General features: G+C 40.9%; 1 protein-coding gene across 14 annotated transcripts in view; it reads right to left on the minus strand.

Annotated features, from left to right (window-relative positions):
• The window catches only part of MTRF1 (mitochondrial translation release factor 1), a 67331-nt gene that overhangs the window by 46614 nt on the left and 1046 nt on the right, over positions 1 to 19671 (minus strand). For 4 of the 14 annotated variants that reach the window (XM_045811113.2, XM_045811114.2, XM_045811112.2 and 1 more), the window contains exons 2-4: positions 3931 to 4041; positions 2948 to 3114; positions 647 to 1069 (exon numbers count right to left, since the gene is read on the minus strand). In XM_045811113.2, the coding sequence (XP_045667069.2) occupies positions 647 to 1061 (415 nt within the window). In that variant the 5' untranslated portion in view covers positions 1062 to 1069; positions 2948 to 3114; positions 3931 to 4041. The other 10 variants (XM_045811116.2, XM_045811115.2, XM_087865116.1 and 7 more) reach the window with 7 other exon arrangements.

A 19671-nucleotide genomic window follows, 5' to 3' on the forward strand; every position in this document is an offset into this window, starting at 1 on the left:
CCAGTTGTCTCGGTTTGGTAGGGAAGGGGGAACTGGGCTAAGTGCCTACAAGGTGCAGGGTTCTTTCTGGGATGATGAAATAATACCTGGACCCTATAAGCCCTTTGATGGGGTAGGAACTGTATTTCTGTGTTTCTACTATGGACATAGGACAGTGCTCAGTAAAGGCCTCCTCAATAAATTAAAGCTTCTGGGGCGCCTGGGTGGCTCAGTCGTTAAGCGTCTGCCTTCGGCTCAGGGAGTGATCCCATCGTTCTGGGATCGAGCCCCACATCAGACTCTTCAGCTGGGAGCCTGCTTCTTCCTCTCCCACTCCCCCTGTTTGTGTTCCCTCTCTCGCTGCCTGTCTCTCTTTCTGTCAAATAAATAAAATAAAATCTTAAAAAAAAACAAAATAAATTAAAGCTTCTGTAAAGGTCAATATTCAGTCTCCTAGACCCTAAAATTTCTTGGCAAGCACCACGAGAAGCTTGATCTCTTAGTCGTTGATTTTTAGTAGCCAAAATACATCAAACACCCAGAGTGGAATCCTGTCTTCTCCGAGTACAGAGTGTATCCACTCCAGGCTTTTTAAAAGACTGCATTCAATGAAGCTTTAACCTATAAAATCAATCACATCTTTTACACACACATATCTTTTACCTACTTTTACACATTGAATCTAATTCTTCAATTGCTTGCTCGGCCTCCTGAATTTCTTGGTAAATGGCTGCAAGTGGTGCCAACTCAGCATGTCTTCGATTTAAGGACTTCCGGTCCCCTTCATTCACATGCATACACTGCAAACACTCATCAAGCGTCTGGTACTCCTTATTCAGGTCCTCCATATATTTCTGTAGTGCTTTATGCTTCCACAGCATCTTGGATTGATGACAATATCTCCTGGGGCAATTCTTATTTAACAGATGATGGAGAATGGGAGTCCTGTTTTGTCTAAAAATCCACAGCCTTGTATCAAGATGGATCTGTGTAAATTGATGAGATTGGGGGTGGAGGTGGCACTGGCGGGCACCATTAAGAGATGAATGTCTAAAAAGCCAAGCACACAGGTGACGATTCATCTCAGCATCTGAAACATAATAAACACAATCTGAAAAAAAAATCAACTCTACAAATACAAAAGCTGGAAGGAGCCTCAAGAAATCTTGTTCAGTTCATGGGCACAGCCAGCTCCAAACACAGTCTGAAAATTCAATAATCTATAAAAGGAAAATAATTCTTCATACCTCTGAATATAACATACAAAAAAAAATGAAGATAGCACCATTTTCTATTCACTCAATGTATATAATTAACAATGGCAAATGAGTAGGAGCATAGTTAATAAATACATCAACAGACTGGGTTAAATCAGCTATTTTCTAGAAAGTATCCAGGATCTAGAATTGAGTATGTGAACAAGCACTTGAAAGGTATGAAATAATCATGCAAGTTTTAAGTGGTTCACATATTCATAAATTTCTAAAGTTTGAAGGCAATATTAACTGTTTTCTTGTTTAATTCTTTAATTTTAGGTATCCAGATATCCAAGGAAGTCAAGTAACTTAATCATGATTATTTACTCAGCCAGACAGAGACAGAGCTCATACTAGAATACAGTTTGCCTGTTCAGAGCTCAATGCTTTCCATTCTCAAATTTGCAATCTGGTGCTTCCCTTTCAGCTAAGATCCTAAAGGAGGAAAACTTCAGATATTAAAAGACTAAGAAAGTAGATCCGGTAAAAAGGGACAGTGGCAATATTTGTATTAAGTGAAAAAAGCAGAATGCAAAACAATATAACCTCAATTAGGTTTTCAAAAATTTCTATGATATATGGTATACATGCAAAAAAGGTAAACAGAATATTTTTTTCGGGAAAAAAAAAAACCACCTAAAAAAGAAACCTACCAAAATGTTAAGATGCTCTTTAGTTGTCGGATTGTGGATACCCTTTGCTTGCTTTCTATTTTTTCTACCTCTTGGTGTTTTTAATTTTTCTATACACACAGCATGTATTACTGTCACAATCAAGAAAAAATAGTCACTTTAAAAAATTACAAGTTAGGTGAAACTGGCTGTGTACACTAATTTCCTGTTCTTCACCCCTCTAACAGGCACAATCAAAAGCTAACAAAAGCACATACTAGTTTTATTAAGGAAGGGAAAAGATAAAAGCATTTTAGGAAAAACACTTTGCCCCTAAAATTCTGAGGTTCAAAGTTGAAATAAGGGTCGAAATTTTATGAGAATCAACCTTTATTGTCTCCAGTGTTCCTACTATGCTGGGAGGTGCATTCATATGTTAACTCATTTGATCATTGTTAAGTCAGCTAACTTGAATATCATAATATTCTAGAAAATAAAATATTCAGAATGGTCTCCAAAACATTCAGATTTTTCAGGATTCTACCACTGAGCTTTAACATCTGAAGCACACTTGGAAAAAGACCGTGACAGAACGCGCCCATGCCCAGCAGCCACATGTTACAGTCCTTCAGCAGAAGTTCTCGTGCGTCGTTACATCTAGTCTCAAGCACATCAGAGAAGTGTGTCCATTTGAAAAAACGGACAAAAACCAAAGGAATGCTATTTTTGTTACAACACTTCTCGCTAAAATTTCCATCCTAGAAACAGTAGTAGAATGAGTAACTCTTAAGGTCATGAACCTCAATGTTAAGAAAAAAAACCCCAAACCAAGACGATTAATCGCTAGGGTTACCTATACCTGAGCACGGCCAGGCTTCTCCATCACCCACCGCAGTAGTAGCATTACTCTTGATACTCTGGGAACAATTTTCAGAGTGGGCAGGTCAGAAGTGACACTAAGCCTGAGCTAGAGTAGCACGTGTAAGCCGTGTGAATATACATACTCAGTATACGGAGTTATCCTATCGAGGCATCACGGGAAAAAAATGGCGGAAAAATACTTTTTAAGATCAAAAAAGAGAAAAAAGTAATTGTGAATACCAGAGAAAAAGGACGACAGCTTTCCTTTCTGAAGCCGGAACCCTCTGTGACCTGCTACATTTCAGTCCGACAGACACTGAATCATTTTCACTTCCGGGTTCACTCTTTCCGGGTTAACACTTGCTCTCAATCTCTCCTGAGTAGTCGTCCTTGGGTGTGCCTAACAGCTAACAGGGGAAACACGAGAGAAAAATGACAAATCGAGGAAGAAAAAAAGTTACAAAGCAATAAAGAAAATCCAAGGAGATGACCACGGGCTGTACTCATCCGGAGTCGGAGCCCAGGGCACGGGTTGCGACAGGGCAGGTAGGGTGGGCGGTGGCGGAATGTAGAACGAACTACAACTTCCGGGAGCTCTCCCCCGGTAATCCTGGGAGTTGTAGTTTATGCCCAGGGCCAGAAGTGGACCTTTGGTTTCATAGTTACAGGCAAACGAAGGAGAGAGATTCTCTACAATTCTGATTAGGAGATCAAGATTTACAATATAGTAATATGAAATTACAAGAATTACTTAAATATGGAAATTATATAATGGAGCCACTAAAGCAGTGGGGGTTTTTTTGTTTGTTTTTTTAAAGCAGTGGTTCTTCAATTTTTATTTTATTTTATTTTGACGACTTCCTTTTCATTATTCGCAGATTAAGGGATTCTGCATGGTTTTTTTTTTTTGTTTTTTTTTTTATTTCTTTTCCTTTTTTCCACTTCCCCCATGGGATTCTGCATGTTAATAGCTATACATTCAGCTTCCACTGCTTGAGAAAATACCTAATAACTAAAGAAGAATATAACTTTGTATTTTTAAAAATCATAACAGCATCCAAAAGATATATGTATAATCTACAAATTAATGACCTTACAGATGTTGCATGCATATACAGAATTTAGGGGCTCAAACTAGGTTCATAACTTGTAAACTACTGATTAAATAATTGTGAAAATCCAACTAATAAACAGTTCAGGAAAATGCAAACATATTGCCTTACTTTGAATATCACAAGTCAGATAATCGCTGTGTCTCACTATTTCTTCATCAAAAGCCAAGGCAAACTTCATCCCATATAACTGATTTCACAGGCTATTTTCTTAGGTTGTGACTGCATATAAAAAGGACAATTAACCCTAAATGTAAATATCTAACATTATCTACTTCAAGGTATTTACTTCTACCTAGGATATATTAAATCCTGTACTAAATGGTTTAAACCTATTAATTAATTTAATCCTTACTACAACAACCCTAAAATACCCATTTTGCCGAAGAGAAAACTAAGGCACAGAGAGCTGAAATAACTTGTCCAAGGTAAAAGAACTGGTAAATAATAGAACTGAGATTCAATCAAGGCAGTGTGTCTTAATGTTTTATGGCTCCTAAGCTCTGATACTGCCTCCATCCTCCAAAAAAAGAAAGGACAAAAGAAAACATTCCATTGTTCATTCAATAACGAGCACCAGTTATATGCTACTCACCGTGTTCTGGACATGAGAATTCAGGAATGGATAGAAAAGACACAAATCTTTGCCCACATGGAGTTTATGTTCCAGTAGGGAACAAGTTCCAAAGGACCCACAAAAATCATTCTTCTAAATTACCCAATGACATCATTTAATTCTTTATTTTGATTTGTGTATGCAGATCTATAACTTAAGTAATATAGTATTTAAGCTTTATTCTCCTTAAAAGATAACCTTACTGCTCTGGACTGAATTGTGTGCCCCCCAATTTAACATGTTGAAAATAACCCCCGGTGTGACTGCACTGGAGACAGGGCCTTTAAGGTTAAATGAGTCCTAAACGTGAAGGCCTGATCGAGTGGTATTTGTGCCCTTATAAGAAGAGACATCAGAGAGCTTGTGAGTATGAGCTCTCTCTTCTCTCTCTTTCTCCAAGACAAAGAGGCCTCAGGATGAAACCTACCTTGCCAGCAGCACCTTGATCTTGGACTTCCCAGCCTCCCAGAGTGTGAGAAATAAATTTCTGTTGTTTAAGCCACTCAGTCTATGGCAGCCCAAGCAAACTTACACATTTATGTATGTAAAAATTTACTGGGATACACATGAAACGTTATGATACACATGAAACTTTATGCACTTTATGTATTTTATTTCTCGAAAAAAAAAATCCTTAAAGGAACACCTGGGTGGCTCAGTCGTTTAAGTGTCTGCCTTTGGCTCAGGTGGTGATCCCAGGGTCCTGAGATCAAGTCCTGCATGAGGCTCCTTGCTCAGCAGGGAGCCTGCTTCTCTCTCTGCCTGCCGCTCCCCCTGCTTGTGCTTGTTCTTTCTCTTTTTCTCCAACAAATAAATAAAATCTTCTAAAAAATCCCTAAAACATTTATGCTTGGTACTATAAATACTGCTTCCTCCTCCATGCTTTTTTAAAAAGAATATAATGTGGTATATCTATATCTATGAATATGCAATGATGTCCACAATCCATCATTAAATGAAAGACATTGTTAAAAAAAAAAAAAAGACTCCGCAAACAACAAAAAAATTAGGGAGGTGGAAGAGGGATACAAAGAAAACCCAACTCAGCAAACTGAGTTCCATTTAAAAACATGATGCATGGGGCAGCTGGGTGGTCCAGTTGGCTAGGCATCTGACTCTTGGTCTTAGCTTAGGTCTTGATCTCAGGGTCATGAGTTGAAGCCTCATGTTGGGTTCCATGCTGGGCATGAACACTACTTTAAAACAAACATATGTAATGCATATATATTTAAAGGTCCAGTGGAATTATAGGTAATCCTTATTTTCTTTTTTGTTGTATTCTGGATTTCCCGAAGTTTTGTGATGAGTATTATTGTAAACAAGACAGCTATAAAAGAAACAAAAAGGACATTAAAAAAAGATTTTATTTATTTATTTGAGAGAGCGCGCGAGAGAGAGCAAGCATGAGTGGGGGAAGAGCAGGGGGAGAAGGACAAGCAGAGTCCCTGCTGAGCGTGAGCCCAACAGAGGGCTTGATCTCAGCAACCCTGAGATCCTGACCTGAGTCAAAATCAAGAGTCAGACCCTCAACTGACTCAGCCACCCAGGTGCCTCCAGAAGGACATTCTTTAATGTTTGTTTGAAAAGCGTTATGGGAATTATTATTATTGAATTGTTTTATGAAGTTAACTTCTACTTCCAAAGAGTCTGATACATTGCATGAAACATTTTTCTAGAAGTAGTAATAAAAAGGTTGATTCAGTGAAAATAAAAGCATATGATTAAATTAGCAACAAGAGCTCCTACTTCTGAGATACTTCTCACAATAAAGTTGATCTCATAAAAGTTTCTATTATGAACGTGTGTGTAAGGGGCACTGACAATTGGGTCTTCCTTTAGAAATGAAATGACCTATGTCTCTTTCCTCTGCCTTGGAGCAAACAACAAAATACTTGCAGCTATTTTTCAGATCATTTACAGCAAACTTAGCAAATTCCAAAGGGGTAGAGAATCGGGATTTTCACTTCGCTTCTACTCAGAGACCTCCAGATCGTTTCAAAGATTCTGAGGACACCCTTGTGTCTATCCTAGGAAGGCTGATCCGTGGCAGGGATTTCGCATCAGAAAGCATCCACTTAGGGCTTTCCCTGAGGGAGGCAGAGCACCACGGTTTCCTCTGCCCTGGACATTCTTCAGGAAGCTGGACCAGGGTGGGTGGAGAGATTGTTCCAGGCTAAGCTGAAACCTTTGGTCCCACCTGAGAAACTTTCAGGGGCACCGAAAGCAACATAAAATCCCAGGACACAGGCCATAAAACGCAATGGGTCAGAGCGCACTGTGAAAGGCACCTTGGCTTTCTGGTTCACTGGAGTTTAGGGTCTTGACTACATTCTGAGGCATCCCGCAGTGTGAAGACTGGCAGCCACTTGGGATTTTAATTAGCTGTATTTTATCACAGAAAAAAGTGAAATTAGGAATTATTTGACAATTTAATACAAAATTCAAGCCCTCGCTAAGGTGGAAAAGAAACAGCAAAACAAAAATGATTCTACCTGTATTCTTGTAAAGTATTTTCCCTGAGAGAAGCAGAATATGAAGGATGACAAGGCAGCATTTCTTCTTTTCATACATTTCATACTGATTCTCAAATTTTTCTTAGCTTGGGGGGGAAAAAGGCCAAAAATGCGCCACCTGCTGGCGATATGGAAACTAGACCACTCAGCATTTTCAGAGAGCGTTTAAGAGAAGGTCAATCTACTCTTTTTTTATTATTATTAAAAAAAAAAAAAGCAAAGGAAGGTCAACGACAAACTGATCCTGAAAACTCCCTTTACTCAGCCCTGAACTGGCCCTTGCCTAGGTTGAAGTCAGCTTTGACAAGCTCTCCTAAAGCTCCTTAGTGATTTCATCTCTTCCAGACATCATCCTAAATTTCAGGCTAAATATAATTCTTAAATCATTTACTGTGGTTTAGAATTGTATATTTTCAAATATTTGTTTCAGTAAATTTTATTTTCCCATCTTTTTCTCCTAACAGTAGTATTCAAATACCCTTCATAAACATTAAAGTCTTTTTTTTTTTTTTTAAGATTTTTATCTATTTGAGAAAGAGAGTGAGTAAGGGAGAGGGAACACAAGGGGCAGGGGGAGCAGACTCCCTGCTAAGCAGGGAGCGCGACATGGGGCTCAATCCCAAAACTCCAGGATCATGACTTGAGCTGAAGGCAGACACTTAACTGAGTCACCCAGGCATCCCCACAGATTGCAGTTTCTTGCTACATTTTTGGTTTGTTTTAATCTGTCAGTCCCCCGCCCCCGTTTTCCCCCTTGCAATATATTTGTTGAAGAAACCAGATCTTTTGCCTTGAGGAGTTTCACACGGTCTGATTTTCCTACCATTGTGTTGCAATGTTTATCATGTTCCTTTGTTACCTGTATTTCCTATAAACTGGCTTGATCAGATTCAGGGTCCAATTTTGGAGGCAAAAGGACTTTATAGGTGGGTTAGATACTTCCAAAGGAAGGTGCAAAATACATAGTTGTGCGTTTTGAAAATGATACTGGAAGCTCTTCATTGCCTAGATCCATTATTTCACTAGAGGTTGCAAAACGGTGATATGTATCATCCCTTCTTCATTTGTTATAAAGAGAAAATGTTAGCTAGGATGCAATGGGATGTCACTCAAAGCTGAAGGTTGAAAGCCAAAAGCAGAAGGGAGGAGGAGGATGGGACAAAAGCAGGGATGGAATGTGTTTTGTTTTGCAGAACCAACAGTTTCAGCCAAGGAGATACCCAACGAGGTGTTTAACCTGATAGCCCCTTACATGAGCTTGTTAGAGCTGGATTGGGGCTGAGGACCTGCTCAAATGACCTCAAGCTGTCCTGAGGGTAGCTTTAGCTCATTATAATATTAAGATCTTCCATGGGTGGAGTTTTCTGCCATTTTTTTGAACAAACAGTGTATGCCTAGTGTGTTGACATGCTAGGCATGCGCAATTGAACCATAGTGCCTCTGCAAGCACCCTACCCCTGCCCCCGATATGCTGAGTAAAAGCTTCCTGTACTAACCCTGTGGGGAGACAGTGCTTTGAGAGCTATCGCCCTGTCTCCTTACTTGTAACAAGTAATAAAAAGTTCTTTGCTTTTGACACTTCTTTGGGTCCTGTTCAATTTAATGCATCTTAAGCAGTGAACCCCTTGAGTTTGGTTATAAAACTTGCCCTCCTCAACTACTGGTCACACTTGCTTTGACATTTTTCAAAGGAAAAATGCAACTTTGCCAAAGTGGAGAGGAGATCAAATTCAAAAGCTTGCTTTCTGAACAACTTCCAGGATCTCCAAATTCTATTTCAATCTGATCTTTTCTTACTTCAGTAATATAACAGTTGTCTGCAATTCCCAAGTCCCCAAAGCTCTGAAAACCCTTATTTTCAATTCAAAAATCTCTGAAAACTGAAGTTTTGGTAAATTATTTGATGGGCAAACCTCCCGTAACCCAAACCAATTTAGCAAGCAATCCTGACTTGAACTGTTATGAGGCTATTTATATCTGTATCTATCTCACTTGGAATAAATATTCGTATATTTTACCGAAGAAATATTTACGTATTGGATTACAGGGTGCTAAGCACAGATTCCACTGACAGTCTTATGCCACATACAGTGGACACATTTTCCTTTCTAAATCCAAAATATTCCGAAGTTTGAAAACCTGTGCATCCAACTACTTCAGACAGAGACTGTGAACTGTAACAATAGTACACTGGTTAACTATCACCAAGTACTTATTCTTTATCAAGTAATCCTCTAAATGTCTTACATTAAGTGACTCACTCAATCTTCACAACATCCCTATGCAGTAGATTCAGTTGCAAAGCTGAGTTTAGGAAACAGGCACAGCATGGCTAGATGACTTGCTCTGAGTTGTGCCCAAGGGACAGTATCTTGGCCAAAGAACCAAGATGGCTGGGCTGCACTGTGACCTCGTTTCTGCCCCGTTTTCTGTTTCACTTAATGGCTCATCATCCCCCGCCCCCACCCGGCTCGGCACCATCTGACTTTAATTTAGCCCTTCTTCCACTGTGATATCCTCCAAGAACCTCATGCTTCAGTTCAACCAGATGACTCCTTATTTCCCAAAAACACACTTTCAAACTCGTCTTTGTGTTCATATTGCTAATGATATTTTTTAAAGGTAAGACTATGATCCTTGTAGAGATATGAGATGTACACCTGTTAAAAATTTTAATTAATTATGGATGAATGAAGATGTTATAACTAAAGAAAAAATCCCAAGAGAAGACATAAATATGCCATGAGGAATGCTAAAATGAATTTGTTAGAAGATGAAAAACTTGGGGCACCTAGCTGGCTCAGTTGGTAGAGCATGTGACTCTTGATCTCAGGGTTGTAAGGTGGAGCCCCACATTGGCTATAGAGATTACATAAATATTTATTTATTTAACAGAGTGAGAGAGAGAGAGAGAGCACAAGCAGGGGCAGTGGCAGAGGGACAGGGAGAAGCAGGCTGCCCACTGAGCAGAGAGCCTGATGCAGGGCTCTATCCCAGGACCCTAAGATCATGACCTGAGCTGAAGGCAGATGCTTTGCCGACTGAGCCACCCAGGTGCCCCCAAAATAAAATATTAAAAAAAAAAGAAGATGAAAAGTTGGTCAATATATACAAGGCAATAACAATTGGCATTGCCATCATGCACAATTTGCTTTGCTAGGGACAAAAATCGTTTGTATTGTTAGCAGTTTTCTCCAACTTAAAAGAGTTAAAAAATAACTTGAAGGCAGGGGGAAAAAGTCCACTCAGCAGAACTGTCCCATAATCTTTTTGCCCATTTCAAAGCCTCACGGTTTTTCTTCACCACATTAATTTCTCTGTCTGGAGTGCAATTCATTGGAAGAGTCTTCATCAAACCGGCACATATCAAATACCTACTATGTGCCAAGCATGCTGCTAAGTGTTAGGTGTTCAGTGGTGAGAACAGATGTCATTCCTGCTATCATTGTCTTTTATAGATTAGCTCATCCACCTAATCACAGTTAGTTCTGCCTCCCTTTGAGCTCCCATGTCATCTCAATGACATCTCTTGTGATGCTGCTAGATCTTTCCTTGTATTATACTTAGCAATGCATTGTTCATACTGGATTTTATAGTTCTGGGGAACAGGATACAAATCCCAAACTCTGAATATCTTTTGTATAAGATAATAAATTATCTTTCTATATTGAGGAGGTAAAAATAACTGCAGTTCTTTTTAACTAATATGTTTTTGACTCTGCTATCTGTAAGATGCGATGCTATGTGCTACAGGAAGATGATTAATTCAACAGAGACGCTTTTGAGCACCAACTGTAAAGCACAGAGAATACACAGTCAAATAAGACATTGTGTCCAATCCAGACGAACTTCAGTCTCATGGAGGAAATGGACCAATAAGTTCACGACTTCAGCACAGTGTGAAGAGTGCTATAAGAGAGGAGAGTGCTGAGTGTTCTGAGAATGTGGAGGAAGTGGAGTAGCAAGCAGGGATGGCTTCTGGGGGAAGATGATGTTTAATCTGAGTTTTGATGGACAAGTTGGAGTTAGCGAGGCACAGAGCGGAAGGACATCACAGATATATATACTGAGAACTTGAGAAATGACCTGTAGCGCAGTCTAGCTGAGTGAGGAGACATGAGGTTATAAAGACAGGCAGGAACCAAATCATAAAGGGCTTCACGTACCTAGGTAAAGAGGCTCAGCTTTCTCCTAAAAGCCACGGAAAGATTTTAAGCCTTAAATGTCATTAGAAGTATAGTTTACCAAGATCACATGGTAGGCTGAATGATGCCCCGCTTCCTGGCAAAATGTTCACATCCGAATACCCGGAACCAGCGAATGTGTTACTTTACCTGGCAAAAAGGGACTTTGCAGATGTGATTAAGTTAGGGATCTTGAGATGGGGAGACTACCTTGCATTATCTTGGTGAGGGTAATCACAAGAGTCCTTATGAGAGAGGCGGTGGAGTTAAGAGTCAGAGCAAAGATGTGAGGAGGAAGCAGAGGTCGGAGGAGAAAGAATCTATGGTGTTGGCTTTGAAAATGGAAAAAAGGGCCAGAAGCCCAGGAACGTAGGTGGCCTTGAAAATAATTGAAGGAGGTTGGTCAAGAATCTATGGAAACTAGCGGCAGGAGGCAGTTTAGCAGAGTGGCTAAGTGCAAGAGCTTTGGCAAGGTGGCCCTTACTTCTCAGTTTTGCAATTTAATGTAAATTTACTTTTTTAAAAACTTCTGTTCTCATTCGTAAAAGTAGGATAGTAGTAATTTTGTCATTGGGTTTTCATGAGGATTAAATACAATATAGCACATTACATAAAATGCCTGGCACAGAGTAAGTGTTCAATAACAGTTATTATGAAATGATTACAGTAATTTATATATTTAAGTAATCTCCACCCCCAACGTGGGGCTCGAACTCACAACTCCAAGATCAGGAGTCAGGCGCCCCTAAATGATTACAGTAATTAAGAAGAGAAAGGAGAATAAGGAGAGAGAAGTAGTCTCCAAAGAAGGTAGAAATGTATTCCCTTCTAAGCACAGATGGAGGAATTAATTCTGGATAGGCCAGAAGGCACTGCTTTTGCTGAGAAGAAAGAAGAAAATAATGGGTGCAGATGGGTGCTCGATCACTGTGTTTGTTGAAAGAGCGATAGGAGATTGTCATCAGAATGTTGATTGTCACCAAAAGAATCTGATTGGAGTCACTGTCATCAGAAATTACAGATGTATATAGAACAACCCTCTGAGAGCTATAACTCTTGGCTTCATGCTGAAGGCAGGATCCTGGAGCTTCAGTGCAATGGCAAAAAGACTTCTCCTCAAGGGACGCCTGGGTGGCTCAGTCGGTTAAGCGTCCCAGGGTCATGGGATCGAGCCCTGCGTCAGGCTTCACGCTCAGCACGGAATCTGCTTGTTCCTCTCCCTCTGCTCCTCCCCCCACACACTCTGTCTCTCTCAAATAAATAAATAAACGAAGACTTCTCTCAATGTTACACTGACAGACTATTAATCCCACAAGCTGGGATCTCATCTCCAATAACAGGTATGTCACACCTACTGTAGGAAGTCTCCTTGGAGTTAAGAGAATATTGGCAAATCTCTTGTAATTTAAAAATAATTAGAAAAATAGGATAGTAGATTCCTAGAATTTCTGATTTGAGAGGTAGGGGAAGTGTTGCTGACTCAAAATTTGGTCAAAACACTCTAGGTTTTGAAAAATGTATAATGACATGTATCTACCATTATAGTATCGTCCAGAATATTTTCACTGCCCTAAAACTTCTCTGTGCTCTGTCTACTTATCCCTCCCTTCCCCAACCCCTGGCAATCATGGATCTTTTTACTGTCTCAATAGTTTCGTCTTTTATGGAATGTAATATAGTTGGAATCATATAGTATGCAGCCTTTATAGACTGGCTTCTTTCACTTAGTAAAATGCATTTAAGATTCTTTCATGTCTTTTCATGGCTCGATAGCTCATTTCTTTTTTTAGAATGGAATTCTATTGGAATGAATGGATATGGAATATAGAATGGAATAATATTCCATTGTCTGGATGTGCCACAGTTTATCAAAGCCTAGGATTTTGAATCATCCACATGGACACAGAAATCATAGTAGATGCATACTATGAGTGAAGTTGAAAGGACAACTACTGTCAGTGGGCAAACGAACGAGTGGAGGAAAGTGACCAAGATGAAAAGGAAGAGAGAATGATAGAGTTGGTGGGTATAGGCTCAAAATAAATTTCCTTTTCCTTACATAAAGGTGAAGACTTATGATTTGGGAGAGGTAGTGGGATGGGGAAAATGCTGATTCTCCCCTCCCCATCAACATTTACGGTATGTGAGGAGAGGAAGATGCAAAGTGAGAGACAAGGTCCTTGGTGAAGGGTTGGGTGGCAGTTCAAACGAGAAGGAAGGGAGTGTTCGATAAAGCGGTTGAGGATGAAGCCCAGTGGAAAGTATGGCACAGAGAACCAAGGAGGAGGAGTTTGTAGAGAAAGCAGAGAGCCAAACAAACAAATAAACACGACTACAACAGAAGTGAGATGTCTGGAAATCTGACAGTGGTTTTGAGAGAACTCTTGTGTCATGATGTTTCTGTGCTGACCCAGAGGCTTGAAATGATGCCAATTCTAGACCACATCTACTGTTTGTGGGCCCATCAGCAATTTGTGGCTTTTACCTATTATTCCAAATTGAATTTTGGTGATGAGAGTTTTTTGTTTGTTTTTGTGCCTTATCTGAATTTAACCTCAAGATGAACGGGAGGCATGTTTAAACCTGGATTAGGAGGGGATGCCTTGAAGCAGTGGTTCTCAACTCTAGTTGTACATTACGATCATCTGGGAAGATTTTTAAAAACCCAACCTCCACCCCACCATAACTGAATCAGTATTTCCGGAGATAGGACTCGGGCATCAGTTTTTTAAGCTTCTTAATGTGATACAAAAGTGCAGCCAAGGTTGACAACCATTGCCTTCAGACAACTTACAATTTATAAAACATAAAACAGTAAGACAGGCATAAAAGAAGGACAAAGTGCTATGTAAATTCATGGAAAAGAGAGATCAGATCCACTGGAAAGACTTGGAAAGATTTTATGAAACTCATGACATTTGAGACGAAGGATTTAAAAAAAATACATATTCAGGCAGTGAAAGAACAATATCTAATTATCAGGTTGAGCAAGAGTATGGAGTTTGGAAATACTGGACCTGTTATAGCCACTGGTTCCCCTCCTATATAAGGTAACTGTAGGAGCAAAGAGAAAGAAAAGTCTGGGAATAAACTGAGTTCTAGATAATGGGGAGCCACTGGAAGTTTTGATACCCTAAGATGGAAAAAAAAGCTTTGATACACTGAGAGCTCCATTTAGATTTTTGGATGGAAAATCAGGGGCGCCTAGGTGGCTCAGTCATTAAGCGTCTGCCTTCGGCTCAGGGCGTGATCCCAGGGTCCTGGGATCAAGCCCTGCATTGGGCTCCCTGCTCCACTGGAAGCCTGCTTCTTCCTCTCCCACTCCCCCTGCTTGTGTTCCCTCTCTCGATGGCTGTCTCTCTGTCAAATACATAAAATCTTTAAAAAGAAAAGAAAAGAAAAGAAAAGAAACGACACATCAACACATCTACAGGCAATGTGCAAAATGAAATGGAGAGAAGGGACTGAAAGTGAGGCACTAGTTAGGAGGTTTTTGCAGTATTTAGTTTTTGGGTTTTTTTTTTAAAGATTTTATTTATTTATTTGACAGAGAGAGAGGCAGCGAGAGAGGGAACACAAGCAGGGGGAGTGGGAGAGGGAGAAGCAGGCTTCCCACTGAGCAAGGAGCCTGATGCAGGCCCGATGCAGGGCTCAATGCAGGGCTTGATGCGGGGTTCAATCCCAGAACGCTGAAGAACACTGGGATCGTGACCTGAGCCAAAGGCAGAGCCACCCAGGTGCCCCAGCAGTATTTAGTTTTAAGGTAGAGAGGGATTGGGAAGCAGGGGAGGAAAGGAAGAAACATAACAGATCTAGCATCTACATGACTAGGCAACTGGATGTGGCGAATGGTGAATAAGAGTCAGAGGTGAATTTTAACTACAGGAGTGCTGTCATTAACAAAAATAGAGAAGTCAGGACTTAGACTGGTTTGATGGGAAGGTAAGTTTTATTTTTATGTCCAAGTAGAAAACGCTTGGAAGACCTGTAGATGGAGCTCTTTCACAAAGTGGGAATAGAGGCTAGGAGATCTAAAGAAGGCTTGAAACTAGAGACAGATTTGAAATTGGCTTGGTGCTAATAATGGAAGCTATGGGAGCAGGAGGATTTATTAATTCTGCTGGTTTTGCTGGTGAATAGCAGGTACTCGATGAATACATTTTATTGCTGATGTTGAAAAAGAAAGCAGAGTTGTCTAGACAACCAATGTTTAGGAGAAGGAAGAAGAGTTGATGGAGGACCCACAGAGTGACTGGGAAGAGGAGAAAACCGAGGATTCGTCAGGGCCTTGATGACCTAAGGCGGAAAAGTTAAGGAGGACAGGGTGGTCCACCGCGGACTGAAAAAAATGGTTAGAGTTGGCCGCTAGGTGATCCTTAACATGTAAGCTTCATGAGGGTAGATGTTTTGTTTGTTAGAAGACTGCCTGTCACATTGTCTCAGTAATTAAGTATTGAACAAATACATTCTTGAGATTTCAGACATTTCAGAAGATTGTCGGACGCAGAAGCCAAATCTTAAAGAACAAATAGAATTACCACTTTTCCAGAAGAAACCTCATTACCTTTCTTGTCCATTTTCCATAGGTAGTCAGAGTGACCTTTTAATTGTGTCTGTGTTTAGGTAGGCTTTATGCGCAATGTGGGGCTTGAACTCATGACCCGAAGATCAAGAGTTGTATGCTCTATGGACTGAGCCAGTCAGGCACCCCCAGGGTGACCTTTATATTTTTTATTTTTATTTTATTTTATTTTTTTAAAGATTTTATTTATTTATTCGACAGAGATAGAGACAGCCAGCGAGAGAGGGAACACAAGCAGGGGGAGTGGGAGAGGAAGAAGCCGGCTCATAGCGGAGGAGCCTGATGTGGGGCTCGATCCCATAACGCCGGGATCACACCCTGAGCCGAAGGCAGACGCTTAGCCGCTGTGCCACCCAGGCACCCCTACATTTTTTATTTTTAAAAGATGTTATTTATTTATTTATTTGAGAAAGAATGCATGTGTGTGTGCGTGCATGCGTACGAGCAGGGGGAAGGGCAGAGGGAGAGAGAGAGAATCTCAAGCAGACTCCAAGCTGAGCGTAGAGTCGGAAATGGGGCTTGATCCCTTGACCCTGATATCATGACTTGAGCAAAAACCAAGAGTCAGGTGCTTAACTGACTGTGCCGCCCAGGTGCCCGCAGAGAGACCTTTTAAAAACGAAATCAGATCATGCCACTTCTCTGCTTAAAGTGCTTTGATGGCTTCCTGCTGAACTTAGGACCAAACCAAACCAAACCACATTGCCTGAGATGGCCATTACTGCACTAGCTGGCCTAAGTTTTCAACTGAACAGCTTTTCATCTCACACACCACCATCCAGTCACCTCCTTGAAACTGAAGTTCTTACCTGTCCCTTATATGCCTTGACCATACCCATCCTGTCCCTGCATTAGGGCACTTGAATGTGGTTCCCTTCAGCTAGAATATGCTGTCCCAGCTTTTTCCTTGTTAATTCACTTCTCATTCTTTAGGTCTGTTCACATGGTATCACCTTCCCAGAGATCATTCCTGAGTGCGTGGTTTGAAGTAGTCCTTCCCTCAAACCCCACTGCCCTTGCATGACCTTGTTTTATTTCCTCCCTAGAACTTCCCAGTCTGGGAGAATCTTGTTGATTTATGTGTTTGTTTGTCTCCTCCCATTAAAATACAAGCTATCTAAGGAGGGAGAAAATGCAAACAGCAAGGGGAGCAACTGATGAATAAAGTTCAGGAACTGCCAAAGAGATGGGATCAAGAGTTCCAGGAAGGAATGAAGTACTCTTGCTTTCTCCAGAACTAGACACATTAGGGAATCTGAGGTGTAATGCATTATGCAACCTGATGAGTTCTTTTCCCATCAGCCTTTAATTACATGGTTCAATTGGTTGTAGGAATAGCCGCAAACTATGTCAGCTAGTTCTATAAGATACGCTGTGTATATGGGGTGGAGGATATCCTTTTCTAGATTCTTTTTTCCTTGGGTCTACTAAGCTGAGCAAGAGAATCACTGGCCCATATCATATATGCAAAAAGGTCTTCATAGATGTTGTTGCTATTATTGTACCGTGTGCATTTTTATAAAGGAGGTACACCCTGCCTGAAGCACCAGGAAGCAACATTTGGTGGAGGCCCATGAGGCCCCCAACTGGGCTTTAGTATTCTTCCTGAGAGATTGCAAACTCAGATTTACAATGCATGTGTCCTTTTTTTTTTTTCCGTGTGGGCTTAGAAATGAAAAGGCATTACATTCACACAATCCTGCTGTGAAAGAATACAATAATGTTATTATAACCTCATTTTCTGTTGAAAGGTAGAAATAAGATTTGCTCCAGACTAAACAGGAAGTCAGTAATAAAATTATAGCCACTGGCTAATCCAGGCTTTCTGACTGTGCATGCATTACATCCTTTACACGCTCTAAGGCTTACACTGACAACTCCCAGTAACACTCTTGGCATTCTTTTTTTTTTCTTTAAAGATTTACTTATTTATTTGAGAGAGAGAGTGTGTGTGTGCGCGCGTGCACAGGGGGAGGGGCAGAGGGAGAAAGAGAGGGAGAGAGAAACTCAAGCAGACTCCCTGCTGAGCATGGAGCCCAATGGGGGGCTTGATCTCACCACCCTGAGATCATAACCTGAGCTGAAACCAAGAGTCGGACACTTAAGGGATTGAGCTACTCAGGCGCCCCTACCATTGGCATTCTTTCCAAGTCTTCACCTCTCCTCTCACTCCCACCCTAATGTAGGCAACCAGGTATGCGTGCATCCCATGTCATGGTGCGTGCAAGGCAGATGAGGAAACTATTAAATATGAGTATTTATAACTACCCGCTTCTCAGTGTTTGGGATTGCAGGTTTCCTTTGCACTGCTGGGAGATGCTGGGGCGGCTGTGGGAAGGGGTGAAGTTGGCAGCGGGTGGGAAGCTGCTGAGTGCAAATGCAGAACCCTTGCAGGCTGCCTGATTTAGTGGCAGGGCTGTGGTGGAGATCCAGCAGCTACCACAGAGAATGGGGACAGTTAATGATTTGTAATGAGTCAGGCTGTACTAGGCCCACGGAAACTTTCGTAAAAGATAAACATTACTTGCCTCCAAAATATTTACAGTTGGCACTAGGCTTTTTTCCACTCTTATTTTTTTTTCAATTTGTCATTTCGAAATCGGCCTTGAGGTGAGGTAGAATAGTTTGAGCTGGCTGAATGAGGTACATTCCAGAAAAGTCCATGTCCAGTGAGAGTCATGGGATGGCCTAATTGGAGTACTGAAGCTTCAGCTTTTCCCACAATTAACCCTTTGCTCCTGAGAATGTAGATAAGTAGGGAGCCAAAGAATTTTCAGGAATCAGTAAAGGCATGGTGAGCAAACAGTGGGTAAGAACTACAGAAGTAGTTGGGAATGAGGGTGCTGAGAACACCCTCTGTCCTGCTCTGTTGTCTAAAAGACTATCACCAACCAGTTCAGGTGCAGCTCAGCTGAATTCCCATGAAGCTCTCCTCGCCAACTCCTCTCTAGTAGCTTGAGGAGCCCAGGGTCTGCCCAGAACACACAGGGCCCTCTGAACCTACCCCCCTTTTAATAACCGTCCTGTCTCTCTTTTGTTTTTCTAATTTAAATATGTATGTATGTATGTATGTATGTATATGTAATCTCTACATTCAAGGTGGGGCTTGAACTCACAACACCCAGATCAAAAATCACACAGGTCCACCGACAGAGCCAGCCCTTCCCTACTTTAAAAGACTCCTGTGATACCTTCTTCCATCTCCAAACAAACTCAGGCTAAAAGGAAGCTCAAATAAGCCCCAACCCAGCTCTGATTACAGCCCATTCAATAAAATTACGCATCAATCCCACTGTAGTCACACAAATATGCACAAACTAAGATCCAGAACATGTATAAATAAGTTTATGCACCTAATATTTACATATTCCTTAATATTAAACCAACATCGTATGCATGGCTATGCTTGCCATCGATGTATACGCGCGTCTTTCTAGACTCACACATTTCTATCACTAAGCTTCTTTTTAGGTATGACAGACAGTGTCCCAGAGCTGGAAGATCCTGGGTTTGAATATTGTTTCTCTCGTTATTATATGGCTTTTATGAAGGGGAACCTTCTGAGGAGAAAGGGTAGGTAGACTTGGAGTCTTAGTGGCCCCATAAAACCATCATAATGTTCACCGCCAATGTCAGGTGTTCTAAACTGCTGGCGGGTTTCTTTTTTTTTTTTTCCTGACATTTCAAAAATGGTCTCACATTAGTCCACTTCAAGGCCCATCCAAGGACCTCACATGCGTTGTGAATCTGTCTTGGGTCCGCAATGAAAAAAGAAGGCTCCTCTCAAAGTCAGTATCTAAGTGGAGGGGAAAAAGAAGGAAAACAAGTTCGTCCTGAATCAAAAATGTAGTTTGAGCCCAAGCACTGTTTAAGTTCCGGAGTGGCGAGAAACCAAAAAAGTCTGACTCACATTTTCTCGGGCCACAAGCCTAGCAATCAGAGCACAGTACAATCGGT

This window comes from Ursus americanus, chromosome 10, assembly GCF_024610735.1.
Source record: "Ursus americanus isolate L20-20 chromosome 10, mUrsAme1.1.p, whole genome shotgun sequence".
Taxonomy (NCBI): domain Eukaryota; kingdom Metazoa; phylum Chordata; class Mammalia; order Carnivora; family Ursidae; genus Ursus; species Ursus americanus.